This window comes from Numenius arquata, chromosome 11 (assembly GCF_964106895.1).
Source record: "Numenius arquata chromosome 11, bNumArq3.hap1.1, whole genome shotgun sequence".
NCBI lineage: Eukaryota > Metazoa > Chordata > Aves > Charadriiformes > Scolopacidae > Numenius > Numenius arquata.
In genome coordinates, this window is record NC_133586.1 from 10885757 (window position 1) to 10912349 (window position 26593).

The 26593-nt window shown below is 37.6% G+C and overlaps 1 protein-coding gene across 1 annotated transcript; it reads left to right on the forward strand.

Moving 5' to 3' along the window:
* Positions 1–14498: 14498 nt before the first annotated feature.
* BNC1 (basonuclin zinc finger protein 1) lies at positions 14499–25324 on the forward strand. The gene is made up of 5 exons (XM_074155995.1): positions 14499–14504; positions 18865–18967; positions 19133–19368; positions 20615–22542; positions 24643–25324. Exons 1-5 carry the CDS (start codon positions 14499–14501, stop codon positions 25322–25324), a joined length of 2955 nt encoding a protein of 984 aa, XP_074012096.1.
* The last annotated feature ends 1269 nt before the right edge of the window (positions 25325–26593 follow it).

The following is a 26593-nucleotide window of genomic DNA, read 5'->3' on the forward strand; positions in this document are numbered from 1 at the left end:
CCAAAGGTTTGCAGGTTCATATTCTCTGTTAGCACTTTTGTGCAAGCCCGCCCCAAACTAGACTGACTATGCAAAGATAAATGGGCCGAGCTGCCAAGAACACTTGGGTATCTCATCCTTGCTGCAGCATTCCCACCTCACTCGTTGGAGTGATATCGCTAGTTGGGTAGGGGTCTCATACAGATATCATTGATATATGACAAAATGACGATGTCTTTTGCCATCCATTTAGATGGAAGCTGTATACTTCATTGCAGTTTAAAAAAAAAAAAAATTTAGAAAGGTAGAGAACAGAACCAATGGATAAGCTGGTTTTCTTTCTCACAGCCCAGGGTGGGGGATAGAGGGGAGCAAAAAAAGTCCTTTAGCATTTACCTAAAACTGTTCTGATTCAGGCAAGTCACTTAAATATGCTTACTTTGGATAGCAATGTGTTGTGACTTGTACTTTTCTAACGACTTTTCCAATCTTGATATTCACTGTGTTTATATACAAAATGTTTCTATTTATCTGTTTGTAAGTAAATATATTACTACTAAGAGTTACACAACTTCCAAGCTGTTACTTTTTTAGCCTATTTGCAAGCTTTAGTTACAAATACGGTTTTGGATTGTGAAGCCCTCTTCTTCTTGAAGTTTGAATTTTGTGGAGGTTGATCTGCTTTACAAAACATTTTAAAGTTGATAATGTCATTATGTAAGTTCTTTATAATTTCTTTTCTTGTACTCTTTGGTTGCAGACATTGAAATCTCAGTATAGAAAGCTACTAAGCAAGAAGGTGAAAGGTAATGTATTTAGTTTAACATTATAAACTGGCAAAAAGACAGAAAGCAAACAATAGGAACAACCAGTGAGTTTGCAAATGGTAACAGTTTAGCTGGATGCTTCAGGCTTCATATTGGGTCAGATGGTGTTTATTAAAAAGCTTGGGAGGGTGGAGAGAGTGCAGAAGGAATGCTGCTTGCAGAGAAGATAGGTGTTTTAGACTCATTAAAAATCTGAATTTTAAGGCTCTCCAAAAGTGTCTAATAAATCTACCTATACCTAAAGAGCAGATAAAACTGTTGAAAAATGCATGCTGAAAAGAAGTAATTTGGAGGGGTTTTTAAATGCCATCAGGTCCTGGAATGAAATTGTAAACATTCAATAGAAAGGCCCAGTTATCACAAAACTGTATGAACTCACCAGTATGGCATATATGAACAATGGATTAACTCTGTTGCTTTCATTAGGAGAGAGTAAATGCTGTATTTATCTGTTTGTCATCAAGTATATGCTAAAAGTTGTGTGTTTCTTTTTCTAAGTGCAAAACAGCATTAAAGGGAGGAAACTAAAATGCTAGAAAGCAAAAGAATGGAATAGAGTAATATTTAAAATATGTTAATGCTATCAAAAAGTCAAGTGGAATAGTGTATTCCTTCTGGTGATCATAAGACACCTCCAAAATGCCATAAACAAAGAATGAAGAATGAAAACTGGAGAATCAAAATACACAATTATAGAAGTCATTGGAAGCAGGGGAAGGCTTTGGTAGGAGGGTCGTCAACAGGACCACATCAATTAAGAAAGAGTTCAATAAGATATGACATGAACAAAGGTAGTGATTAGCACAGAGAAGCTGAACCAATTCTTTTGGTTTATTCTGTTTCACATTTTAAAGCAACATGTTTTAAAACCACTATATTAAAAAACTTCTCCTGTGTGATCCATAATTAAGCGATGATACATAAATATTCATGCTGAGAAATTGGCCTTGAAAAAGGATGTAACTTAAAAAAATCAAGCTACATTAGATGGCAAACCATTATGGAATCAAATTTTTCAAAGAAAAATCCATCGTGACATAAAGAAATAATTAATAAATGTTAAAAAAAACCTTACTATTCAGGCAGGTCTTTTCATAATTGTCAAGCAGGGTTTCTTCAACCTGGTGACTCAGTGGAGAGCCTCTGCTTCATGGAGATGGATCAGTGGTACAACCTGCTATTGGTGAAGTCTTTCTGGGTCTGCCATGTACGCTGCTTTAAATATTAGCATTTTGTAATGGCCGGTGCTTAACTCCACTCCTATTTTGAATTACAGAAGAAAAGTAATGCAGTGAGCAGTTAGATGAAAATTAGTGCTGAATCAGGGGGTGCAAATGCAGATAGTATTAAATAAACTTCTTACTTTTGTTGGATTTTTTTAATTGCACTAAAGGGGATGTAAATAACGAGACAGGCATCAAAATTTGAACACTGATTAAACTGTTTGTGGAAAACAGTTTTGAACACTTTGTAGCTCAGTATTATCTGCTTGGGTCACCTCACAAAATCAGCCTACTTGGAAATACTGAACAACAGATTTGGGGTTCTCTGTTGGTTAGATGAGAACTGGAGTGCCTTACTTGACCTTCCACAGATCTTAAGAAAATTTATCAAGTACTTTATGGCTTTACCAGGCCTATTTGTACTTTGACCAGTGCCCAAAACCTATGCTGCAGCACACTAAGTTCAAAACTATTTTCATCTTCATGTGCAAAAGTTTGTTAAATTTTAAAACCATTGGTCTTGCAAGTTGTTTGAAACCCACAGCTGTCTGGCTGACAAGACCTCAGGTCCCTTCATTTTTAAGGTCTGTTTCCTCTTTATACTCCTACCTCCCCAAAATCTTGTGTCCCTTCAGTCCTGGGCAGCAATTCCTTCTCCTGTTGGCTTTTCTCCCTGAAAGGTGACCCAGCGCCCATCTGTATGATCACGGGGCTGACCATTACTTTACATGTTTTCTGAGAGGTGAAATGTTTAATCCACACATCTCTCCAAGGCAATAAACGAGCAGAGCATTAAATTAGCACTAAGATCTTCTCCAGCAGTGATTTAAGTAAGAAGGACATAGTGTATTATATGTTCGGAATTTAGGCCAAGCAGACAGGACACAGAGGTTAATGCCGTTTTGCAGCTAACTCTGGTCGAACCAGCATGAAGCAGGCAGCCTGGGGCTGGGGAAGTTACGTACCCGTTTGCCTAAAGAATGCAGCAGAGACCAAACCTACTCCTAACGTTTAATCAGTGCTTGATTAGTTTCTTCATATTCTTTTTTGAGCAACTTTTTTTTTTCTTTTTTGGAATCAAGAACCAAATTTGAGGTCATGATTGAAATTTAAAAGTCAGGAGAAATCTTTTCCTGGGGATTGTATTGCACTTTCATGCTGTACCACACTGGCTTAATTGCAGTGATTCTGTAGGATGAGTACCCTTTTTTTTAAAGCATCCTAGATAATAAAATCAGCAAGGTTTTATTTATAGTCAGTTCCATGTGTTGGAGCTCTTCTCAAAAACTATGAATACTCTTGTATTTGGTTAAGTAGTTTTTAGCACTTCACATCCCCTTACGTTCATGCTGTTCTGAACACACAGGCTGAGACACGGAGAAGAAGAAACAGGCTGGGGCAGGTGGGAGGAGAAAGCAGCTTTCCTTGGGCTGTGTTGTTACACTGTGATTGTAGGTATTTACGTTGTGACTTACATGGAGTTCAGACTTAGGGACCCCTTTCCTTTGCCCTCAGCACTGTCCCTGAGAACACATTAAGATGCTGTGGTTTCCTCAAAGAGCTTAAAACTGAAATAGATTTGAAAAAAAAAAAAAAAAAAAAAAATTAGAAGCAAGGAAACAGAAATCTGAACTGAAATAACTTGCCTGAGGCCAAATAGTAACTGGGTGGCAGAGCCCCAGATGAAGCCAAGCCTGGTGCCCTGTCCCCATACCTGTTTCTTTCCACTAGAAGCTGTTTTTCCATTAGCTTTTGCTGTTGGAAGAGGAGTTCTGGGAGTTGCCCTCTGGTTTCCATTTTGGTCCTTCTTCAAGAGACATCTTGATAACTGTTCTGCACAAGCAAGCTTGAATTACGAATCAGCTGAAACTACTGAAAATGCTGTTAATGTGCCAGTATTTCTTTAAAAGTTGACCTGTAGATAAAAACTGTGCCTTGCACATGTCACATTATGCTAGAGATCATTGGATTTTACTAAAAGCTGCACAGATAGTAAAATGCTGACAAATTGCTAATCAGTAATAGTGAATAGTTTAAAAAGAGCAAGGCATGAATATGTTCCCATAAAATATTCATTGAAAAAGCTTGAATAATGAAAATAATGCTTAAAATAAAAGACTGTTAGTAGATAATTAATTAAGAAAAAAGTAAATTGGTCTTAAATTGTTTGCTATGGATAGTTAGCCCATTTAATAAGAATTATCATCTTCCAGGCAAATGGCAGATAGCTAGTAAATAGGTTTTTCCTGGGAACTGGCTAGAGGGGAGAGCAGCTCTCCACACATCTAAGTTTTAGTCACTTATCATTTTGAAGTCAATTCAGAGCTTCTGGCGGTTTATGTAATCTTAAGCTACTCTTCCCACTTTTGTTGCAGAATTCTCAATCAGGTACAGTCCTTTTTAGTTACATTGCTGCCTATTTCATTAAGAAGGAAATATGATTTTAGTAACAAGGTATGCCTTTGGCTTTGAGTTATCATCATGACAGAGCAGTTAGGTTTTGTCCTCATCACAGAACATATGCTTTTAAAACACTGCTGTTAAGAATCACCTCAAATAGCATGATGTTGGCTGTGAGTTCTCAGGCACTTTTTCCTACAGTTCCCAAGACTGCTGATAATCTGTGTGTAAGTGTCCTGGGTGCCCAAGAGAGAAGTGCCCTGGCATGTTGCAGGGGCAGAGGTGGCACTGGAACCCCCACGTAGAGCTCTGCTGGGGAAGGACCAAGCTGCCACCAGTGGTTGACTCTCCTCACACAGTGTTTTTTGGAAGAAGTATCTGGCAGACCATGCTGTGAAACTAAATCCCTGTCTCTGTTTTTCCATCTTGTTCAATAGCTCAGTGGGAGAAATAAGGTACAAGGTGGAGAAACCTAGGGATTTAGGGAAAGTGTATGCTTCATGTCATGCTCTATGGGACCAGATTCTGGTATCACATTGGCTTTATCCTGGCCTGCCGTGGCTACTGCCATGGAGTTAACATTAACTGTACTCCAGTATTTAGTAAAATGTAAATTATGTTCTCTCCTTAAGCATTGTGCATATATCTAGCAAATAGTAAATAGGATTAGAAGAGGACAACAAATTGACCAACAATAATAATATGTTAGCTGTCTTCTCCCTACAGCCATCTTATTTCCTGCTGCCTTTCCTATGGGATTACAGGTATTCATCTGGTCAAATATTGTCCTGGTATGTTCCTACAAGGATTCCCACTGAGTTCAACGCAACTGGCTCATGTCTATCCCTGGGCGTAGTACAATGTATTCCTGGGTTAGAAGAGTGCCAAGAAATTATCTACAGGAGGCAAAAGTAGAGTAGAGAGGAAGAGAGGAATGTTTTGTTCAGGGTTTTGTTTTGTTTTTTTTTAAATAGGTGAGAAATGACTGTGACAAAAATCCTGCTCTAACTCATGAATGCAACCCAACACCTGAATAACTGAAAACAGATTTTGGCCCAATTACTGGAAAGTAATTCTTCTCCTGTCTTTATGACCTGTGCTTATGTTAATAGGAAGCTTCAACTTCATAAAAAGAAATAAAATTCAGCCCTAACTTAAAATTAAGTTGATGGGGGAAATGTTTTAGCTTTAAAAAACACACACTCCACTCAGTGAACCTTTGAGACCTGCAAATGTTTAAAAAGAAAAAAAAAAAAAAAAACACAGCAGCTGCAATTTGAAAAACAACACTCTGATGCTAAAAATAAGCAATTTTAATCATAAGTACCTCATAGCTTATTTGCAGATAGTTGTACACTCTGAGAAGAAAAAAAAAAAAAACCTGGTAATAGGCCTTAGGTCAGCTGCATTGATTTAATGCATTACTTAGGCTGCCAGAGCAGAGGTAGAATCTCCTCGCACTGCATTAGGAGCGCCTCAAGCCTCCGTGACTCCTTTTGATCAAATCTCTGTGAAAGATGAGTGTCATGCCCTCTTCGAGCCAGCTGTGAGGGGACTGCCCTGCGACTGGAGGAGCGCGCTGGAGCACAGCACTGCGGGGCAGCGAGGTGAGAGCTGGCTGCAGAGGTGAGAGGCAGACACAACTTCGTACTGTAGGTCTGGAGAACACCAAGGGGGAGGATCTTATTTCACTCCCCTGTGCACAGCCTGAGCATACATCAGACCTTGAGGTGCTCAGAGTCAGACAAGAGTAAAGAGGCGTGTGATGGTTCTGCCTTAGTACTTGTACAGGCAGGAGTGTTTCCAGTACTTCTTTGTACAACTCACTGAGGGAATGGGAAACTGTTTTATAGCTCTGGAAACATAAGCACAGTAAGAATGTCTGAGGTAAGGAAAGTTCTTTGCAGTTCTATATGAATGTGTATTTTTACTGTGCAACTTTTACTCGTGGTTATGCACTATGGAGATATAAAAAATCTTGTAATGGTGTTGCTTGGGGTAATGAACAATGGAGATGAGAGCTGTAGGGAGCTGTGCTCTCCATTTCTTGATTACAGAAAGATACTGTGAAAGTAGAAAACTAGTTTATGTAAAAAATCCTGGGTTTCTTTCTGCCGTGCACTGTAAACAACTGTATGACTTTTCTGTTCTACACTAAGTAATGCAGAATTGCAGGCTGATTATAATAAGCAGAGCCATCACTTGTGTAATTGTTTTCCAATTGAAGTAGTAGCATGTAAATCATAAATACTTGACAATGTTTAATTGTACAAGTCCTCAATATACGTTAATAGCAATAAAATCTATGATTTGTGACTCAGATGTGTTCTGAGTCAAGTGCTTTAAGCAGATACATTATCATTATCATGACGTATAAATGCACTGGAGAGCAGACAACAATGTAATTTCACTACGAAGTTCTTTAGAAATTACCACTAAAGTGAAGTCTAATGTATGCCCTTTATATACAATTTATTGTTGACTATTGAGCATCCAGAAAATAAGGTCAGTAATTCTTAGGATCAGTCTGTTTGTATTTCGGGGGGGGGGGGGGGGGGGGCTGGGGGGGGTGGGGGGGATGAGAGGGGGCAGGGGGGAGAGTGAGAGTCTGTGTGTGTATGGGGGGGTTGTCTGTTTTTTTAAATATATTGCGCTAATTAAGAGGTTAAATGCATCAGAATACAAGATGCTTATTTAATGTATTTTGATTTTTTTTTCATCACATAGAAAAATAAACATGGTTTAATTGTCAGCTCATACATAATGAGGTTTTGTTAGATGTGTTTAAGATACAGCATTTTACTTTCTGGTTTATTAATTGGCCAAATACTTCCAGACCTCTGTGTAACAAATCCTTGGTTTAAAAATGAGAACAGGGCAGATCGCTAACCCAGGGGAGGGCTACTGATATACACAGGCTGTGGTTTATCCTTCTGTAAAAAAACCTATGGATACAAAGTGACACCATTATTTTCTCTCTTTTTCTTTTTCTTTTTTTTTTTTTTTTAAGTGTTTTTCAGTTTGAATAACCTGTGAGCCAGGCAACATTCTGATATTTTGGGTATGTGGGAGAGAGAAAATGAAATTAACTAGTTTTGTTTTAATCTGAAACAAACCATTGTTTGAAAGGCATTTAGCAGTCAATTTTCACATCTGATCTGAAGTTGGAGTTTATTGTGCTCATTTAGTCGAGGTTGTTGTTCAAGCGATTTCTATATAAATTTTTGTAATTCATGTAACTACTTGGCTTCTTGAACCTCGGGAGCTGATTGTTTGTCTTATCTTTTGGTGAGCTAACTCTGCGTTATGTTGCAAAACCTTGAGGCATGTTGTGTTTCTTCGTGTTCCTGCAGTCTGCAAGTGAAGTCAGCTTCATTAGTTTCATGATGGCACATCAGTGCATGGCTGGTGTTGCCGCTTCCTTCAAGCTACTCCTGGAGCATGATCTGGGCTGCCTTGGTTTGGATAAGCTTGTAAGGATTTGTCAGCCAGATGTGACAAGATTGTCAAGAGGCAAGTAAAGAAGGAGATCTGATATTAATCAGTGCATAGCTTGGAGCCAAACTTTCTCAAATGCAGTGTAGTAACATGTTCTTCTCATTTACTGCTTCTCTTTGTGGCTATAGAACTGCCACTGTCTGAGTTTGACGGTTAAAAGGGATGCCAGCTAATAGTCTTTAATTGTAAGGATACAATTCTAGGTGGGAAAAGATCATATGTTTCTATTTTTAACATCCTTTTGGAAAATACAGTTCTGTTTACTGCAGTTTGCTGAAAAATATGCAAGCGTTAACGTTAGACAAGAGTCTCTGTTTCTGTCCTTTGGTTTTAAAATACTGAAATTGTGGCTCAGCTCTCAGTGCTGGAGGAGTGGGAGGTGGGGAGCCTCACTCCACTCCAGATCATGGTGCAAAGTAGGACTAGCATTATTTTTAACTACTAACAACAGTGCCTGTTGGTTTTCTTTGTTCTGGTGATTAGAACAATATACACTGAAGAACACCTTTCTTATTTCTTTTACAGAAAAAGGGGAAAAATACAGACTTTCAAAGAACGTATCACATATATTTCATTAGATCTATTTACCATTATGTGTATAATGTTAATAAGTTTTCTTTATAAGCAGTTTAATCACACATTTTTGTTTGAATTAAACTGAAGTTTTTAGTAGTGTGCAGTTTAATCAGACTTTTATTTAACAATAGGTGAACATGTAAAAAGTAACTAATGTTACAGACAATACATTTCTGTTATACTTAAAATATGGATTTTTGCTTTATTGATTTTAAAAAGTAATTATTCTGTTTATTCTTTTAACTACGGAACCATCTCAACCTATTTAGAAACCTAAAAATAATGGTGTCTGCAAACACATCCAAACCTGCAGGAGAGCTTCACAGAAACAGGAAAAATTATTACAAATGTTGGTCCACTTCATGGGCTTTACTATAGCCGAGATGAAATTCTGCCTACTTAGGCTGCAAAAGGGTTTGGCCTTTTGATACCAAACGTCTTGACTTCCAGATTCCGAGCCTGTGATATTGTTGAAAAATCTGTTCCAACATTGAGCATGTCATTTCATTTCCAATCAAACAAGCCAGTGATTTATTTTCCTTTCAGTAATAAAGACTTCATTACTATAATACTAAATATGTCTCTGAGAAGAACAGAAATGTTCTTAATTTATTTTAGATTACAGCTTTTGCTATACATGGGTGTTTTTAAAAAAATCTCTTGTATGATTTGGCATTTGATAAAATTTTTCATACAGATTTGAGCTAAAATTTAGGTATGGAAGTTAAATTCATTATTTCAGAAAAACATCCACCAAATGCAGGGAAGAAAAACTATTGTTTTGGCCCTTTGGGTCATCTCCTGCCCATCCTGGCTTCACAGGAACTCTCATAGCCCCTGTGCGCGGGGCAGACAGCAGTTTTTGTCCTAGCAGATGCTACAGCTGAAGTTTTACAGAAACTGTCATTTTCCTTCTTCTTTTTAGTTCATATTTCTTACTACTTTATTGCTAATCACTATCTTAAAATCTGTTTAGGGACTGAAATTTCGATATCCAGACTCAAAATTAAATATTATGGAGGGAATGAGGAAAGGTGAAAATAATTTTTAACAGACTTGAATCATTTTAGAATAAAGAACACTGAGATTTTCAGTCCACACTTTAAAACCATAGTAGGATTGTTTCTTTAACCCTCAACTTTTTACTTGCAACTTCAAATATAGCTGATTATCAGTGAGAAATGGCTGGTTTATCGTATTAAAGTAGCTATTTAAACTGATGTCTGAAAGCCATTTAAAATTTCCTCACCTGTGTTCAATAATAAGGAATACTAGGTTTTAAATTGTGAAATTACCAATGGAGCTACACTGTTGCGTAAAATATTGCGTAACTGTAGGACCATAGATAGTATCGTGTGTATGTGTACAAATACTCTTTGGGTTTAAAATTTATGAAATTGCTTTAAATGAAATTGTGTAACACTAACTATTTCAGAGTGCTGTTAGTTTTCTTTTATTCTTTAATCTATATCATCTCTCTGTAATAGGAAAAAAGGAAAAAAATTTAAACATGCATATTTTATGGCTTTGAGACTTAAGCAGCGGTGTTAGGAGCTAAAGAAGTTAGGATTGTCTGAAACATTAACTCACCCACATTGCGCACATATAACATTTTATAAACTAGGTAAAGAGTCAAAGGCATAATTTAATGGGTTTGCATATTTTAAAGGGCTTGCAGCTGATTTACACTAATATTCTTCATTTCTCTGATACTTGCGCATTTGTGTTTATAACACTTATTTCTTGCTAATGTAGGGCTTGGAGTTAAATAAGTAATTAGACTTTAGTTCATGGATAGATCTCTTGTTTCAGAATATAAGGTGGTATGCATAGTATGTCGATATGGGTAAATACTATGTGTGCAATTTATTTGCTAGATTAAAAAGCATCTAGTGCTTTATCATAAAAAATTTCACACCATTTCTACCCAGGGACTTATCCTTACCTCTAACACCTGGGCAGCTTTTCTCATCAGTGTGCAGCACTCTGTTACTCATTTTTGAAATGCGCTAATAAGAATTTTTCCTGTACATGTATTAAAAAGGGAAATTACTTCAATATCTTGTGATAGATACTGCTTAATATTGAGCACAGTGTAAGTTTCTGACCTACACGGGCTAGGGCAGGTATGCCATGGGAATTGCAGCCTTGTAGTCTGTTTCAGAATCAAAAGTAAATAACAACTCTAAGATAATGATAACGTGTCGTTTTTCATTTCTCAATTTGTATTTCTTGTTTTCTTTTCCAAACCAAATGGTAAAAGAGGATCTAAATACCTTCCCGTTTGACCAAGCTGTCTGTCAGCACACACCTGTTGTTAACAAGTGAGATTAATTGCAGTGTAAGCCAATGTATCTACAAGCACGCTGTTGAACAGCAATGTTAAGTTTTACTGTCCGGTGCTTTTTGTTTAAAGAGCAGCAGTCTGAGTGTGTGTGCTCAAACACACACACGCGCACACACACACACACGTACATTCTTTTCTCTTTATAATTATTTTGACAGTGCCATTAACAAGACTTGCCCTAAGGGGCCCTTTAGGGTAAGTGACATGCATGAGGAGTGATTTTCATCCCACAAGTTATGCTGTGATTAAAGTTTGGCCTTGTAGCACACTGCCTTTCTCAGTAGCGGCTGCCTTCTGCTTCCTCGCCCAGCTGCCTTGCTCGAGACTGCCCAGAGCTCCTCTCCATTAGCCGCGAAAGCTGCCGCTGAGCCCGCATTTGCTCTAGGGTTGTGAGTCTACGTTTAGTTTATTCTCTTATCTCAGCTCCTCGGTTTCACGACTGTTCTCAGTTAGAAAAAACTTTTTAACAGAGTGGCGGCATGTGGGCTCATGGCCCGTAATTCAGTAGCCAGCTAAAACTGTCTTTTAAATCCACAAGCATGGTTGATTTGATAGGGTGGTGCCATCGTGTGAAGGTATTACCTAATTTCAATTCCATCTTACTGAGCTTTTTCACTGCCCTCCCCCACCCCCCCCTCCACTTTTTGGCTGTTTTTGAGGATGCTTTAGACAATTATTACAAGAATAATTAAACATTTTCAGCTCAAGGTGCACAACTGCACCCATAGGGGAGAGATTTGGTCAAATTCTAGGCCAAAATTTGCTTTGTTCAGCCCCGCTGAACGAGAGGGTAATGTTGTAATGCAACTTGCTGCAGGATCTTGGTTGTAAATACTCTGCTTACATGTGTTCTCAGGCTGTGGCTGTATAAAAGGAGGTCAGGTTTTGGTATCTGACCCCAAATAAACAATATGAATATATACATAAGGATCCCGATAATTAATGGGATGTATTCTGTGGTCTTATCTAGAAAATGTGTTCAACTTGTGGCCATTGTGTTCTTTTAGGAGTAAAAATCATAACACATTTTCCCCACAGAGAAGGGGTAAGTGGGAGTTGAGTGGTATCAGCACCAGCCAAAATTCTCAACACAATAGGTGTTAAGTTAAACTCCCAAATCTGTGTTTGGTCTCTGAAACAAAAGCTTTTTTGTCTGGATTTTTCAAAGATTTTTGCACCTCTTGAGAATGGTAGGAGTATACATGGTTGGTGCATACAAAAAACAGCCCAGTTACAGAGGAGCCGTCATGGATTTAGGAACTGGGTTGTGAGCGTAACTTCATGTTTAGTGTCTCTGTAAAAGGCAAGTTGCGGCCTATCTCCAGCTTTCCCACCTCTCTCCTGCTTGGTCTCCTAAGCAGGAGACAAGAATTTTGCTAGCTTATTTTACTAATAAGCAGTTTGTCAAATTAATCATCCAGGGCTGGCATTTTAAATGTGTCTGTTAATGGAGAAGGTTGTAGCTATTTGGTCAGTGTTGCTTACCCTGTCACATGCGTGTGCAACTTTTCTCAACTTAATTAAAAGCTCAAAATATGGGACTGCTTTCTGGATGCAATAGTTTATATCAGACTGTTTTCTGGATACAACAAACTATAAGGCTTGTTTGCTTCTCATCAAAGTTGTTTGTTGTTACTTACTATGTTTATTAAATAACTTAATGGCAGCTGTTACTTTGTAAGAAATATTTTTTTGTGAGATAAGACTGTGGAAATAGTGTGTGCAGCATTCAGCATAATTAGAGATCTTTATTTTAGAGATTAGAGATCCTTATACCTTTTCCTTGTTTTAATAATTTTATATAATTATTTATTTTAGTCTTAAGTATTTTTAAACTTTAGTATAAAAGCAGCAGAACTTGCGACAACCAAATGTACTTGAGCAGGCATAAATGTAGATGAATGGATATCCCTTTGTTTCAAGGGCTAAGGCTGTCAGAGGCAGGCAGTGTATGTATGCTATAGGTGGTGTCTAAATTACCAGTATAGCTTTGACCTCAGCTATAACTGAGAGCCTTAAACACGTGACAGAAGAAAACACCACAGTGCTGAGCTGAACACGTGCAAGTTGTAGCATGGGCCAAGCCTACGCTGTGCAGAGTGACTCTCAAATTGGCCTCGCTGTCAGACCTGTACATACATAAATGCATTTCAGTGCATTATTGCTTGGTGTCTCCCTTTTCCCCATTCCCTGAGTATCCTCCCAGCTCTACTTGCAGGCAGTGAGGGGTTTTCGTGTTCCATCCATGGAACTACTTGAAGGCATCCCCTTTCCTCTTTGAAGTGAGCATGTCAGGAAGAAGAAAATGGCCCAGAGCCTTTCCTTGAAGATGCTGCAGGGGCCCTCCTAATGTTCTCTACAGGCAGATGGAATTCATAACCTTGGAATATGTTGAAACTCTCAAGGAACAATAGAGATATAAGATGCTTAATCTAAACTCTAAGAGATATAATATCAACCTGCAGTTTAGGTTTAATTGTTGAGCTATGTCTTCAATAAATACTTCTGCCATCCAGAGCAGCCTGACACCATTTGTGATTGTACTTGGAATGTACTAGAAAATATTTTAGTTCCGATAAACTGCAGGGAGCTCAATGGAATATCAAAAACTGAAGTCTGTGTTTAGGAAGAACACACACAGGGGCTAAATATGTACTATACAGTGAACAGGGCAGATACAAATATATGTGGGATAGCTGAGAAAAAGCCAAATACTATTAGTGTGATACAGATAGGCGCAGCTGGGTTGTGATACAGTGAAAGTAAGGTGGACAAAATGTAAATTGAGAACTTGTTTTAAATCATGACAAAACTGACAGATGGTATTATTTATCAGTGCAGTATATCCCATGGGGAAGTGGCCAAAATTGCTTGATAAAAAAACGGACAAAGCAAAGCTTAGCTCATTGTAGTATGTAGAAAACAGGGCATTGACAGAGATGCTTAAGATAATTTTTTTTTTTTTAATTTGTCTCTGCTTTCAGTGGTTGCTCAAAGGATTCAAATGCAGAAGTAATCAAATGTAATTGGGTGATGAAAAAGGAAGACTTATTTAAACTTTGCAACCACAAAAAACCTGGTGGATAAAAGTTAAAACAGGAAAAGAAAGAAAATAAATTGGACAGGAAGTCAACTTGTATAGTTGCTGTTTTCTTTTTACTGAAAGATGCACATAGATTTGGATTTGGCCTTTGATTTAGCTGGGAATGTACTTTTAGAGATGGTAAATATGTTCTTCTCTTTACTTCCCTTATAAAACTTTCACAAAGTGCAAGCAAGAAAATATTTCCTAATAACCAGACATATGTCCCATGTTTAATTTTATTTCTATAAACCAAAAAGAGAGCTTAATTTCTGTGGATTATTCTTAATATGTGAGAAAAATGTTACCTGTACTCTAGGAAGTAAAAAAGCTTTCATGTTTTAGCTGATTGGTAGACAAAAATAGTCCTAGTGCTTTACAAATTGATCTTCTTCCCCCATTATAAATCTTGCCTCTTTCTCCACAAGTGTTGTTACTGAGGAGCCACTGCAAGCCTATTCTGCAGAAATGGGACACATCCCAGTTCTTTCCTATAGGATATGTGTGCACCAGAGTCTGTATCTTGGAGGGTTACATATATTCAGGGGGATTACTTTTTCTGGGAAATGAAGGTGAGATGGCTATAGGAGGTACGGCTTGTTGTTATAAGTCCTCAATACAGGACATGAAAAGTGTTATCTGTTATATCTCACCTAATGAAAGTTTCTCTCTCACGTTCTGTTCATGTAACTCCTATTTCTTCTTCAAACTTGCATTTTGAACTGATAGGAATTTTAATCCCTGCTTGCAAAAGGTGTTCCTGTGACACAGCATCAGTGACACCGTTTTGTCAGCAGTCTGCACAGCAGAGCAGCAAAGCTCTCGTGATCTTCATGCGATGGTAGCAGCGCCAAAAAAAGCAGTTTCTAAAGTGATGGGTAGCTTTGTGCAAAGAAGACAAGGGTTTCTCTTGGATGCCAGAAACAAGTGAGGGTGCTGACCTGTGCATTACTGACACTAAATACTACCAGGGTGACCTGGGATTTGCTCTTCCATTTTACTGGTGCCTGCACTTGCAGCTCTCACAGCCTGCAGGGAGCCAGACCGGATTTCTAGCATGAGTGGAGATCTCTAACTCCATCCTGACAGGGTCTTCAGTATTTACTTACTTTTTAACTTATTTCCCAATCCAAAGTGCTGTGAAACTAGAATCCACTTAACACTGACTGAGATTTGGTACAGTTACACTGCCCTTCTTCTCTTGCTGCATTGTTTTAACCTACTGTTGGTATGTTGCAAGTGAACTTTGGTCCCAAAAGACTTCAGGAGAGCGTAGATATCTCAAACTTGCTTTACGAAAAGAAGCCTGATTATGTACCCAGAAACAGAATGAACTTGTCCCATTAGCTTGTGCTTTTCTTTAGCTGTGAAGGCTGCGAGTGGGTTGCAAACAAACGTTCAGTAACTTTTGAAGCATAATCGAAGCCACGTCAATACCTGGCAAAAAAAATGTCAGCAGTCGTGACTTTCAGGCAACAGATGTTAGCATTTCTTTTTCAGTGATTAGTAGTTGGATGTTTTTCAGTGGACAGTTTCATGGTTCATCTGTCTCTCTTGTAATGAAGAATCATTTATATAAAAAAAATCCGATGTTTAAATTCCCACAGTTGGGCTAGTAAAACCACAGAAAAATTTTATAAGAATTTTCAACTCCATTTTTTTAAAAAAGAAGAAAATGTTGCTGATAATGGATTTGGAAAGATCCATTGTGAGGAAGAGAGTGACTGGAAAGCAATAACAAGATCCTTGAGGATAGCATAAGAATTATTTTTTTAAAGACATCCGCCTTGTTTCTGGAAAATGAAACTAAATAATAGACCTGAATGAAAGGATTGCACTTATAAAAATTTCCACTTTAATTTCCAACTACCTTTCCAATCCTTTAATTACGATTTTGAAGCTTTACATGTATGCAATATAGAAAATTATTCCTTTGTTCTGTAGAATGAAAGTGTGTGTATATTCCACTTGTTGGGAAAATAAAGCTCATTAAAAGACTTGATATAATTACAGTACTTTAGAACAGGCATATTAAGGATACTAGGATTAACAGGCAAAAGACAAGCATATTAATCTCATGAAGTTTTGCTAAGTTTCTCTTCATTAAATTTTGATATAAGTTAATTTGGGAGATAATCAAAGTGCATCTTTTAAAAGTGCCTTTTTAAGTTGAACAATGAATGAAGATTTTAAATTGTGACTTCACTGATTATTTTAAAAGTTAATTTTGCCATGTTATATATTCTCTGTGACTATATTAATACAAATGTTGCTAGAAAAGTTTTAGGAGACACAGGCTCTAACAAGCACAAATGAAGTGAAATGCTACCAACCTGAAAATCCCACTTGTTTTTTCTTAGGGATTCTTACAAGTAATTTTTTAAGTCAGTGACAGATCCCTGATTTGAGGGTATACCTTTGATACGTTAGCAGGATACAATTGCAATATGTCTAAGACTGGTGTCCAGAAGCAGGAACGTATTGACTTGAGAGTGGATCAATTCCATATTTAGAATAGAAGGGGAACTCTAGTCCCTTTCTAATAGCTGATTTCATATATGTAAACCAAAATGTCCTCCTTGTACTTTTTCTGGTTTTTGCATATGAAGTCTTCTACACATATACAGGAAGACTAAATACATATACGATATGGAAGAAAGAGCTTACACAAAGTTATGAAATGCAAAATTTTGTGCAATATATCCTTCTTGTCGAAGTACACAAATTGAAAAGAGAGAATAGTTTTAAAGGTCAGTGGTTTGTGGAACATGTCCAAAGGAAAAGGAATGAAAAAAATTTTGAAATCTCAATTAACTTATCATCATGACAGCTTTTTTCATGGTGCATATTTCTGTTACTTCTTCCAGAAAAAGGAAGTACTCTTGTAATTTTGTCGGGGGGGATTGCAAAAGATGCATTCATGGAATGCACTGTAACTTACTGAACCTAGCAGGGTCACCTATGGAAGGGCTTCAGTCTGTGCAGAATACACAGAATACTATATATGTACAGAGGTAGAAGACTTGAACTGCATTATTGTTTGATGTCTTGTGATAGAAATGAATCATCAGGCAACTACACCTTTTTTTTTCCCAACCTTTCCATAAGAAATTTATGACTTTTTATTGTTATATGAAAGTATTTTAGCATCTAAGTGAAAATATATCCTCCATTAAAGTGAAGTAATTCACACTGCGTAGGGTATTGAAATGTATTTTATGACTTTATGGGGAGCACAGAGCTTTTCTCAGGTATTCAGTATTTTGCAATGGCTCCTTTAAAAGATTAAAGACAAAGTGATTCAGAGATTTCAATAGCCCTGTTGCCACTTGTTGTGATCCTTCAAGTAAAGACGAATCTCAGCATCAAGTCACTTCAGTTTGGAGATGGGCATGTAAGCTAACTCCTTGATAAGCCAGCTACTGAGACTTCAAAATCTCAGTACAAATCCAGTCATGTCAAGCACTGGGTGTCCAAATGTCCTGCACATGCTCTTTTGCAGTTGGACATTGTATGTAGTGTCCTCTTTTGCCCTGAGTCAATCAAATTCTTCAAGCCTAAAGAAATGCCCATTGCAAACTCCAGTGAAATTACCTTTCTCTTGTGTCCTTTTCATTTTAAACATTTCCTGCATCCATCTTTCTTAGACTAATTGTCCAGAAACTTGCTGCTTTGTATATTTTCCAGAAGTGCCAATGTGGGGATGCCTGCATTGAAAAGTTGTTACTGTTTTCTTCAAGTCTTGTCTTGCTTTTCTATGGGTACTAATAAGTAGTAGAAGTCCTCATTTTGCATAAGACCCCAGGAACAGGAGTAGCAGCCAGTAGTGGGCATAACTTCGCCTTATTTCATATTTGCCTCTCTGCACTTTAAAATGTAAAACATTTTAAGAACAGAAAAATGCAGATGTGTTACAATTGCATAATCTAACTTTTTTTTTTGTATTCCACTGGAGACTTTCTGCATATTAATTGCTTTATTTAATAAATATTCCATTTATGCAGGAACTATTCTCAGTATCAGATCTAAGCAATACAGAGTCCTACAAATGCTTTGCTCTGTAGCAATCCCTATGGAGCTTTAACTGGGACCTCAAAGTTGTCTGCCTGCCTTCTGCAGCAGATGGGCACATACAGAAGAAAGCATACATTCCAGGAAGCAAGTTTGTATTGCCCTGTTGATTAGGAATATCTGAGTAGTAATTTGATTTGCATTATAGATGACCTTGCTGAGAGTAAAGTGATGCACAAATTGAACCGTGCAACTGGTTGCTATCTGTCTGTGTGCTCTGTTTTCCTATTATCTTTCAAGGATTTCCCTTACAAAATGTGGCTGCTATAGCCTTTGAGGACTTGGAGTACTTTTTGGTGAATTTTGTTACTGAGATGCATTAGTGAACTCCTGTATCTTTGACAGGATACATATAGTCTATGTGGATACTGCTCTATGTAAGGGATGGCATCTATGCAGAGCTAAGGCATTGCTCATTAGAGCTTCCTATATTGCAGTATGGAGTTCCAGCAAAACTTCAAGAGAGTGGGACTTTCATCTGTTTGTCTTTGTTTCCAAACCCTCCTGAAAAAAGTGATCTTACACGAAGATCATAGCTTAGGTGAACGCACAAGACTTTATTATTGTTATAACGGTGCTTCAGCCTAAGTAAACCCCACAGTTGTTTTGCTATGTATGTCATTAAATATTTTGCTTCCATAATATTCTAATGTTCTAGCTGATGATAGATTGTCTTTAAAGAAGAGGTAGTCTTGCATAACTCAGATTTTGCCTGGATTACTTAAATTGCACATTGATAGGTATGTGCTGGTATATTAACTCTGTCTTCATATGGATTTTATGGCTGTATTGTATATGTATAATCTGCACGGTCTAGATGGTGCTTATATATTACCTATCATCCTTTCTATTGATTTCCAGGCTATCCGATGCACTCTTGTGAACTGTAGTTGTCAGTGTTTCAAACCTGGGAAAATAAATCAGCGACAATGTGACCAATGCCGGCATGGATGGGTAGCACATGGTAATATTTGTTCTTACAATCTATGTAAAACCTTTTAGGATCCTGCTCACTATAGCATGCTTTTTGTGTCACCCCTCACACCCCAAGATCCCCATATTAGTTACATTCAATTCTATCTATCTCTTATGACTCAAGTTTATTTACATTTTGTGTTTTTATTTTCAGCCCTGAGCAAACTAAGGATTCCCAACCTCTACCCATCAAGCCAGGTAGAAATAGTTCAATCCAATGTTGTCTTTGATATCAGTAGCCTCATGTTGTATGGAACCCAAGCCATTCCTGTGCGCCTTAAAATTCTGCTAGATCGACTTTTCAGTGTTCTGAAGCAGGAAGAGGTGATACAGATTCTCCATGCTCTGGATTGGACACTACAGGATTATATACGTGGATATGTGCTACAGGTATTTAGAGGGGCTTTTAAAATATAAATATGATAGTTAAGTAATACTTCGTAATGATTTCTGGCTTAATCTTATAGTCATTCACAATCTGTTAACGGCGTGATACACCTGAAAGGCAGTAATAGACTTGTACAAGCTTAGCGCCAGAAAAGAAAGGGTGGATTTTCGGTCATTGCTCTCTTTTTAGTCAGATTAACTGAAATCTTCCCACTTTGCTCAAATTTATCAACAAAGGTAAACCAAGATAAAAATGAAAATAGTTACTGGGGATGTATAAAAAAAAAAGGGGGGGGGGGGGTGTCAGAACTTGCTGTAGTATTTAAACAGTGAGTTTACTTTTATACTACAGAATAATACATTGACAAATAAACTTGCCGTCATTTTAAACACCAGGAACAACATTCATCTCTGGTGTAGTGCTACTGACCTTACTGGAGCTACATCAAGGATGAATTTGGCCCTATGTGCTTACACTGATGTTAGTCCTTGCTACTGTGGAAGTTACCTTTTATGTAAAGTAACATTATGATCTTACATTATGACAGGAATCAATATTTAATGGTCTTGATAATCTTGCTTTTTAGTGTTAGGATTAAAAATATGGAATCAATTACCTTGAACCTCTACCACATGAAAAATTTATAATGTTACGTTCTTCATCATCTTAGAAACTCTTACATGCACTGTGAAAAATCTCAGTAGGCCATCAAATACATGTTCTGTGATAAAATATTTATTGTAGTTATTGGGAAAAGTTAGGCATAGCTAGAGTTTGAAAGAACTCCAACACTCTAGTGTAATTACAGCTGTGCTCTGTGAACACTGGCAATAGATCAATACAGGTTCATTTGTTCTCTGATCTTAGTTGCTTGGAAGATTATTAAACTTGCAATGAAAGAATACTTGACTTAAATGAGAAGCTAAATCTCGGTCTGATTGCTCCATCTCTGCTGTCTGTACTTACATGGTACTAACTGTTGTTCAAATGACGTGTCTTAATTTTTGTGGAAAAGAATAGTTTATTGGAAAGTATTACTTGTCAGTTCAGAAAGAAATAATATCACCAATGTGGTAAAAATTGGAAGAAAGTATCGCAGCATTGGCATTAATCTCTCATTAAATAGAATGATTTTAGCATTTCGCTACAGAAGAATTTTTAGTCTCTGAACAAATGAGAGATTTGGGGGGAGGGTTTTTTTGTTTGCCTTAACTAATGTCCTACTCATTTAAATATTTTTGGCTTTAGGATGCTTCAGGAAAGGTGCTGGACCACTGGAGCATAATGACCACTGAAGAAGAACTGGCTACTTTGCAGCAGTTTCTTCGTTTTGGAGAAACTAAGTCCATTGTAGAGCTAATGGCAATTCAAGAGAAAGAAGGACAATCAATTATAATACCACCACCAACTGCCAATTTGGATATTAGGGCATTCATTGAGAGCTGCAATCAACACAGTCCTAATTTTGCTGCTTCCTTGGACAAAATAAGTCCCACCAACATTCATCCCTTTGAGAATATTGTAAATAACATGGCTTTCATGCTGCCGTTTCAGTTTTTCAGTCCAGTGCCTCCACCTTTGATAGGTTCACCACCAGAAAGACATTTAATTGAGCAAGGTCAAGACCACAGCAACGAAACTAAACAAGATGTTCAGATGCCATTTTCTGAAAGCAGCTTCTTAACTTCTAGTTCTGCACCATTTCAAGTTGAAAATGAGAGGAGCATAAATGGTCCAGATGTCATCACTAAAACAGAAGATGATGCCCTTTTAAGTGATTCCAGTTCACATAATACAGCAGCAAAGCTTGAAATGACAGCACTATCTCCAGAAAACAAAATGAAATCTATTGAAAAAAACGCCACTGGGCCAAGGAAAGGGCGTGTTTTCTGCACGGCATGTGAAAAGACATTTTATGACAAAGGTACTTTGAAAATACATTACAATGCTGTTCATCTGAAGATAAAGCACAAATGCACGATTGAGGGCTGCAATATGGTATTTAGCTCTTTGCGTAGTCGAAATCGTCATAGTGCAAATCCTAACCCCAGACTCCATATGCCAATGAACAGAAACAACAGGGATAAAGATCTAAGAAATGGTTTGACCATTGCTGGACCTGGAGATAGTAAAAGGACAGAATTTACAATTTTAACTCCAGATAGCAGAACTATTACCAGCTATGCCAGCTCTTGTACAGATTCAAAGGGTCAGGTTGGATTTCCCCCTATCGGACAGAATGGTGTCCTTTTTCCAAACCTGAAGACTGTACAGCCTGTTCTTCCTTTTTATCGTAGTCCAGTCACACCGGCTGAGCTTGCTAATACTCCAGGTACTCTTCCTTCTCTGCCTCTTGTTTCTTCCTCAATACCAGAGCAGCTTGTTTCAAATGAATTGCCATTTGACATCCTACCCAAGAAGAAATCTCGTAAATCAAGTATGCCTATTAAGATAGAGAAAGAAGCTGTTGAGACACCTAATGAAAGTAGTGATGTTGCCAGCTCTGAAGATGATACACGTCTGCAAGTGGTAAGCGATGGAGAGCTTGAGACCTGTGAGCATAAGATAGAGAAGCAGGTGACCGACAGGGTGGAAAAGCACCCCCATTCAGGTAATTCATGGAAATCTCTCTCTGGGGTAGAGGGCCCAAAGTATTTTGAATCTGTCTTTGCACCAAATAACAAATACATCAAGGATATCTCTGAGAATGAATTGCATCACTGTGAGAAAGAGGTTAAACCAGAAGAAAATCAACCATTAAAAATAGTTTCCCATGAGATTATATATGAAGATCCAAATCACCACCACAATGATGTTATAAAACCAATGACTGAACCCCCCCTGTATATTAAAGAGCAGTCAAAGCGCAGGATTCCTAAAAATGACTGCCCTGAATTGCAACACCACTTGCTGACCGGGGGCTTTTTCAGCACTTTGTCAAACAGGGGTGCTGCCATTCCTTGTTTTGAAGACTCTAAAGATATGGATCATGTCAGTCAACATGCACTAGGGCTTCAGAAGGAAGAAAGCCGCTTTCATTGTGACATCTGTAAGAAGACTTTTAAAAACCCTTACAGTGTAAAAATGCATTTTAAAAATGTACATCTCAAAGAAATGCATATTTGCACAGTTGAGGGCTGTAATGCTGCTTTCCCTTCTCGTAGAAGTCGAGACAGGTAAGAAAATTATAAACAAAATTGTATTTATTTTACCATCACAATGGAGCCTAATTTGAAATTGAAATGAGTGTTTGAGGAATGGAGCCTGCAAAGATTTTCTATGTATCCTCGTATAACAGGTACGATAACTTATCAGAACATTCATGAAATGAAAATCCGTTGAAAGAAACATTTCCTTTCCACTAGACTATGAGGTATTAAATAAAGCCATGAAAATTTCATAACTGATAAAGACTGAAATAGTAGAAAGAATACTTTATAACATAAAGGGAAAGCCACAAGGGTATGAATTCAGTAATTTTCCGGTAGATGCATGTGTGGACTTATATGTTTAATATGTACTTTCATGTGTATTTTAATGTATATGGTGTTCTTTAATGAAAAAGCAATGAGATCAATTCAGGAAATCTTCACTTGTCCTTGTTTTACTGAAGGATTTTGAACAGATTGGTGGGGAAAAAGCCCATAAGAAAAGCAAGATTACTGTATGTCAGTAGAAAATTAACATTACGCAGTGCTAGTTGAGCTAACTCTATCTGGTGTGTATCCACATGGGTAGTGCTTTTATGTGAGATTACATACTGATTCCTAAACTATATCATAAACTTGATTCAGTTTACTGTTAGCTGCAGTATTGTGTTTCTGTAAATCATTTCACTTCAGCCTGTTGTGCACACAGGCTGAGAAACAAGAACTGACGCTTTATTGTTGGCTATCAGTTATGTATCTGAATTGCTAAGTGATAAATAGCAAACCTGTTAAAGTGGGACTAAGTGGTGTAAGTTTTCTAACTCTCCTGTAACCGTGTTATAGCAGCTTTTGGCTGCAAAAAGCGTGCCTGGATAGTCATTCAGAGTGACACAAGGTTTAGATTGTCAGTAATCTGCTAGGAGTACTGGAGCCAGCTGATGCACTCCAGAGAGAGGATGAGCCAGTCTCTGAGGACTGGCCGCTGTATCTGAGATGCACAGATTCATCTGCTGCTGGCAGGGCTTCATACCCCAATCTGCTGCCTGCATCTTCCCAGATGTGAATTCCTCTCCACTGTAATTGTGATATGGGCCACAGGAAAGGCGGCCAGTAGTAAGACTTGCATTTGCATGCCACAAATTCCTTCCCACACCAAAATATTCGGTTAAGTTTTAACATAGGTGCTTTTGGGAAAAAAAACCAAAACAAAAAAAAAAAAAAAAAACAAAAAAAAAAAAAAAAAAAAAAAAAAAAAAAAACAACAACCAACTCAGAAGAAAGTTCATAAGCTTTGTGCAGAACAGTAGTTTTTTAGAACAACTTTGCGAAAGTTTCTAGACTTTAGAGTGCTGTGACTGCGAGTGCAAAATATTTCTGTGCCCTTTTGAACAGTTCATGGTGTGGATTAAACCATGATGGCAAGGGGAAGAAATTAATGTTTTGCCTGTCTTAAAATAAACTGAATCTCCTAGCCAGGTCCTGGAAGTTCCCAGTGAGCTGATTGATAGCATTCAACAAGGAGCAGTGATTTTGTGTGTTTCGCTGATTTTTAAACTGAATCCAGAGATGCTTATTTGAAACTTGCATAAAATGCAATATTCCTTTCTTCAAGGAAATTCCTGACAAGGAAAAGCTCTGTACTGATGTATCCAGCTGCATCCCGGCACATAGTTACAGCAGTTGAGATCATCAATATTTTTTGCAGACTCAGGTGTCGCTCCTTTCCTGCTTGGTCCATTGGGAAAGAATCTTGTTTCTTCCCCCCACTCAGTCCATTCTCTGATCTCAGTTCAGTATACAGCTTTTTAATCTCTCCCCCAGCTCTTCTAGGCCCAGCACTTGATCTAGTGGAGCAGACAGCTACCCACAACGCAGGAGAGAATCTGAAACATTGATTTCTGTAGAGTTAATACTCTGTGTATGCCAGTGCAAGCAAGTTCAGATACCCAGTCACATGTGTAAATCATCCGTGTGCACTCCCAGTGTGGCAGCTGGTCAAATTAGAAATATACAGTTCATGCATGCTACTAAATATTGATTTATTTTTTTCTTTGTTAATGATCGTTATGAAACAGCTGTTAAGTGAGGCAAAACACTTTCTTGCTAAGCTTGTCTTTGTTCTTCTAGACATAGTTCAAACCTAAATCTTCATCATAAGCTTCTGACTAAAGATACACTGGAATTCAACAACCATTTCAATGCAACATACCTCTTGAAAGACATGGCTAAGGAGTTTTGTCAAGATGTCTCTTTAAAACAACATGTTGAACATACTTCTGTAATCTTCAAAGGAATGAACAGAACAGGCAGCTTGGTTTTTCCAATGAGCAAAATTAGAGAACCCTGTTCTGAGAGTTATGGATACGATCCATTGAATGATGGAGCTGTTCTGGATCTAAGCACTACTTCCAGCATTAAATCTGAGAGCAGTGCTCATTCTTCTTGGGATTCTGACGGAGGAAGTGAAATATGCACCATGCCCTTGGATGATAGTGATGAAAGCTGTGAAGGACCCAGCCTAATGCCCAATGATGAACTCTACCAAGACTGTACTTTAATTGAGAAAGCTAATCAAAACTTTGCAAATTTGCCTTCCAGTTTGCCAATAACTTGTCATATATGTCAAAAAACTTATAGTAATAAAGGAACTTTCAGGGCTCATTACAAAACTGTGCATCTCCGCCAGCTCCACAAATGTAAAATCCCTGGTTGCAACACAATGTTTTCATCTGTTCGCAGTCGGAACAGGCACAGTCAAAACCCGAACCTGCACAAAAGTCTGGCTGGGTCACCAACTAGCCTACAGTAAGATCACGCTGATCTTAATTTATTTCTGCTAGGAATCAATCATTTCAATTAAGGATTGTGTTAACATTAGTTTTATTTAAACTCATTTGACTTCTAGCCCACTCCACAACCACGGTCAAATTCTTTTCTTCTGTGTGTGCTCTCCAGCGGTTTCATTTAGCAAAGCTTCGTGCTGTAGTTTTTGTGCAATTGTTTGTTTTGATGTTAAATAGATAAAGCTTCTGTAAGGAAAAGAAAGCATCTTAGAAATGGGGGACATATGGAGACTTTAACTAAAGTATTTCTGATACCTGTGAAGTATTACTTGCCAACAATAGGAGCTTCAAATGAGAACCATCATCCCTTGTGTTTACATGTTAAATGGTTGTGTCGTGTGATACATGAGTAACAACTGGGGTGAGTTTCCTCTGGTTGGATTGAGAGTTTTGGGGCTACCATTTCATTCCTGAGACCATAGTCTGAAGCTGACTTGCAGTATTAGTTGAACGTGGTATTTGCAGTTTACTACATCCCAAAATCCAAAAGATAAAATGCAAATTTTGGAAGACACTGCACATAGTCTAAATTTTCTGAAAATCCTGCAGTCCATACTCTTTAAGTTGGCATTTTGCTTGAATAAAGATTGCAGTATTTTGGCTTGCTTAGAATTTAATACCATTTTCTTTGCAAAAGCAGGGGCTACCTAACTTGGCACAGTTGCCTGAATAAATCTGAGACATTCTGATAAATTGTAGTAATAGAAAGAATGAACAGGTTAAGCTAAAATTTCTAAACCACAGCAAATGCATCCATAAATAGGGGAGAAGTAAATCCTTTAATTTAAAATGCACTTTTTGAGTTCCACTGTCAGGAAGAGAAAAGGTTATGTTAAAAATAGGGGGAAAAATAAAAAAATAAAAAAAAAAAAAGGAGGAAAAAAACCCCAACCAAATATCCAAACTGCTTAAGGGTTTGAAGGTGCCATTCAGGTGTGTTTGAGAGACAGAGATAAAATAGATGCAGTAGGTATCTTTCATGATTCAGCAGTTATTGTTTCTCTTACTGGTAGGGGAAAAAACTTGTTGATCTTTGTAACAATAGAAGAACGCTTATTCTCATTCACACTTTTTGTTATGCGAACATTGTTCAATATCTGTTAAAATGTTTAATATCTTTGTATTTGTCCCTGTAATTAACAGTATTCTGCATTGTGTTCTATGCACTTAAGAAGACTGGTCTTGCATTGTATTTAAAAAACACTTTAATATTTAATTTGTAGTCACATCATACA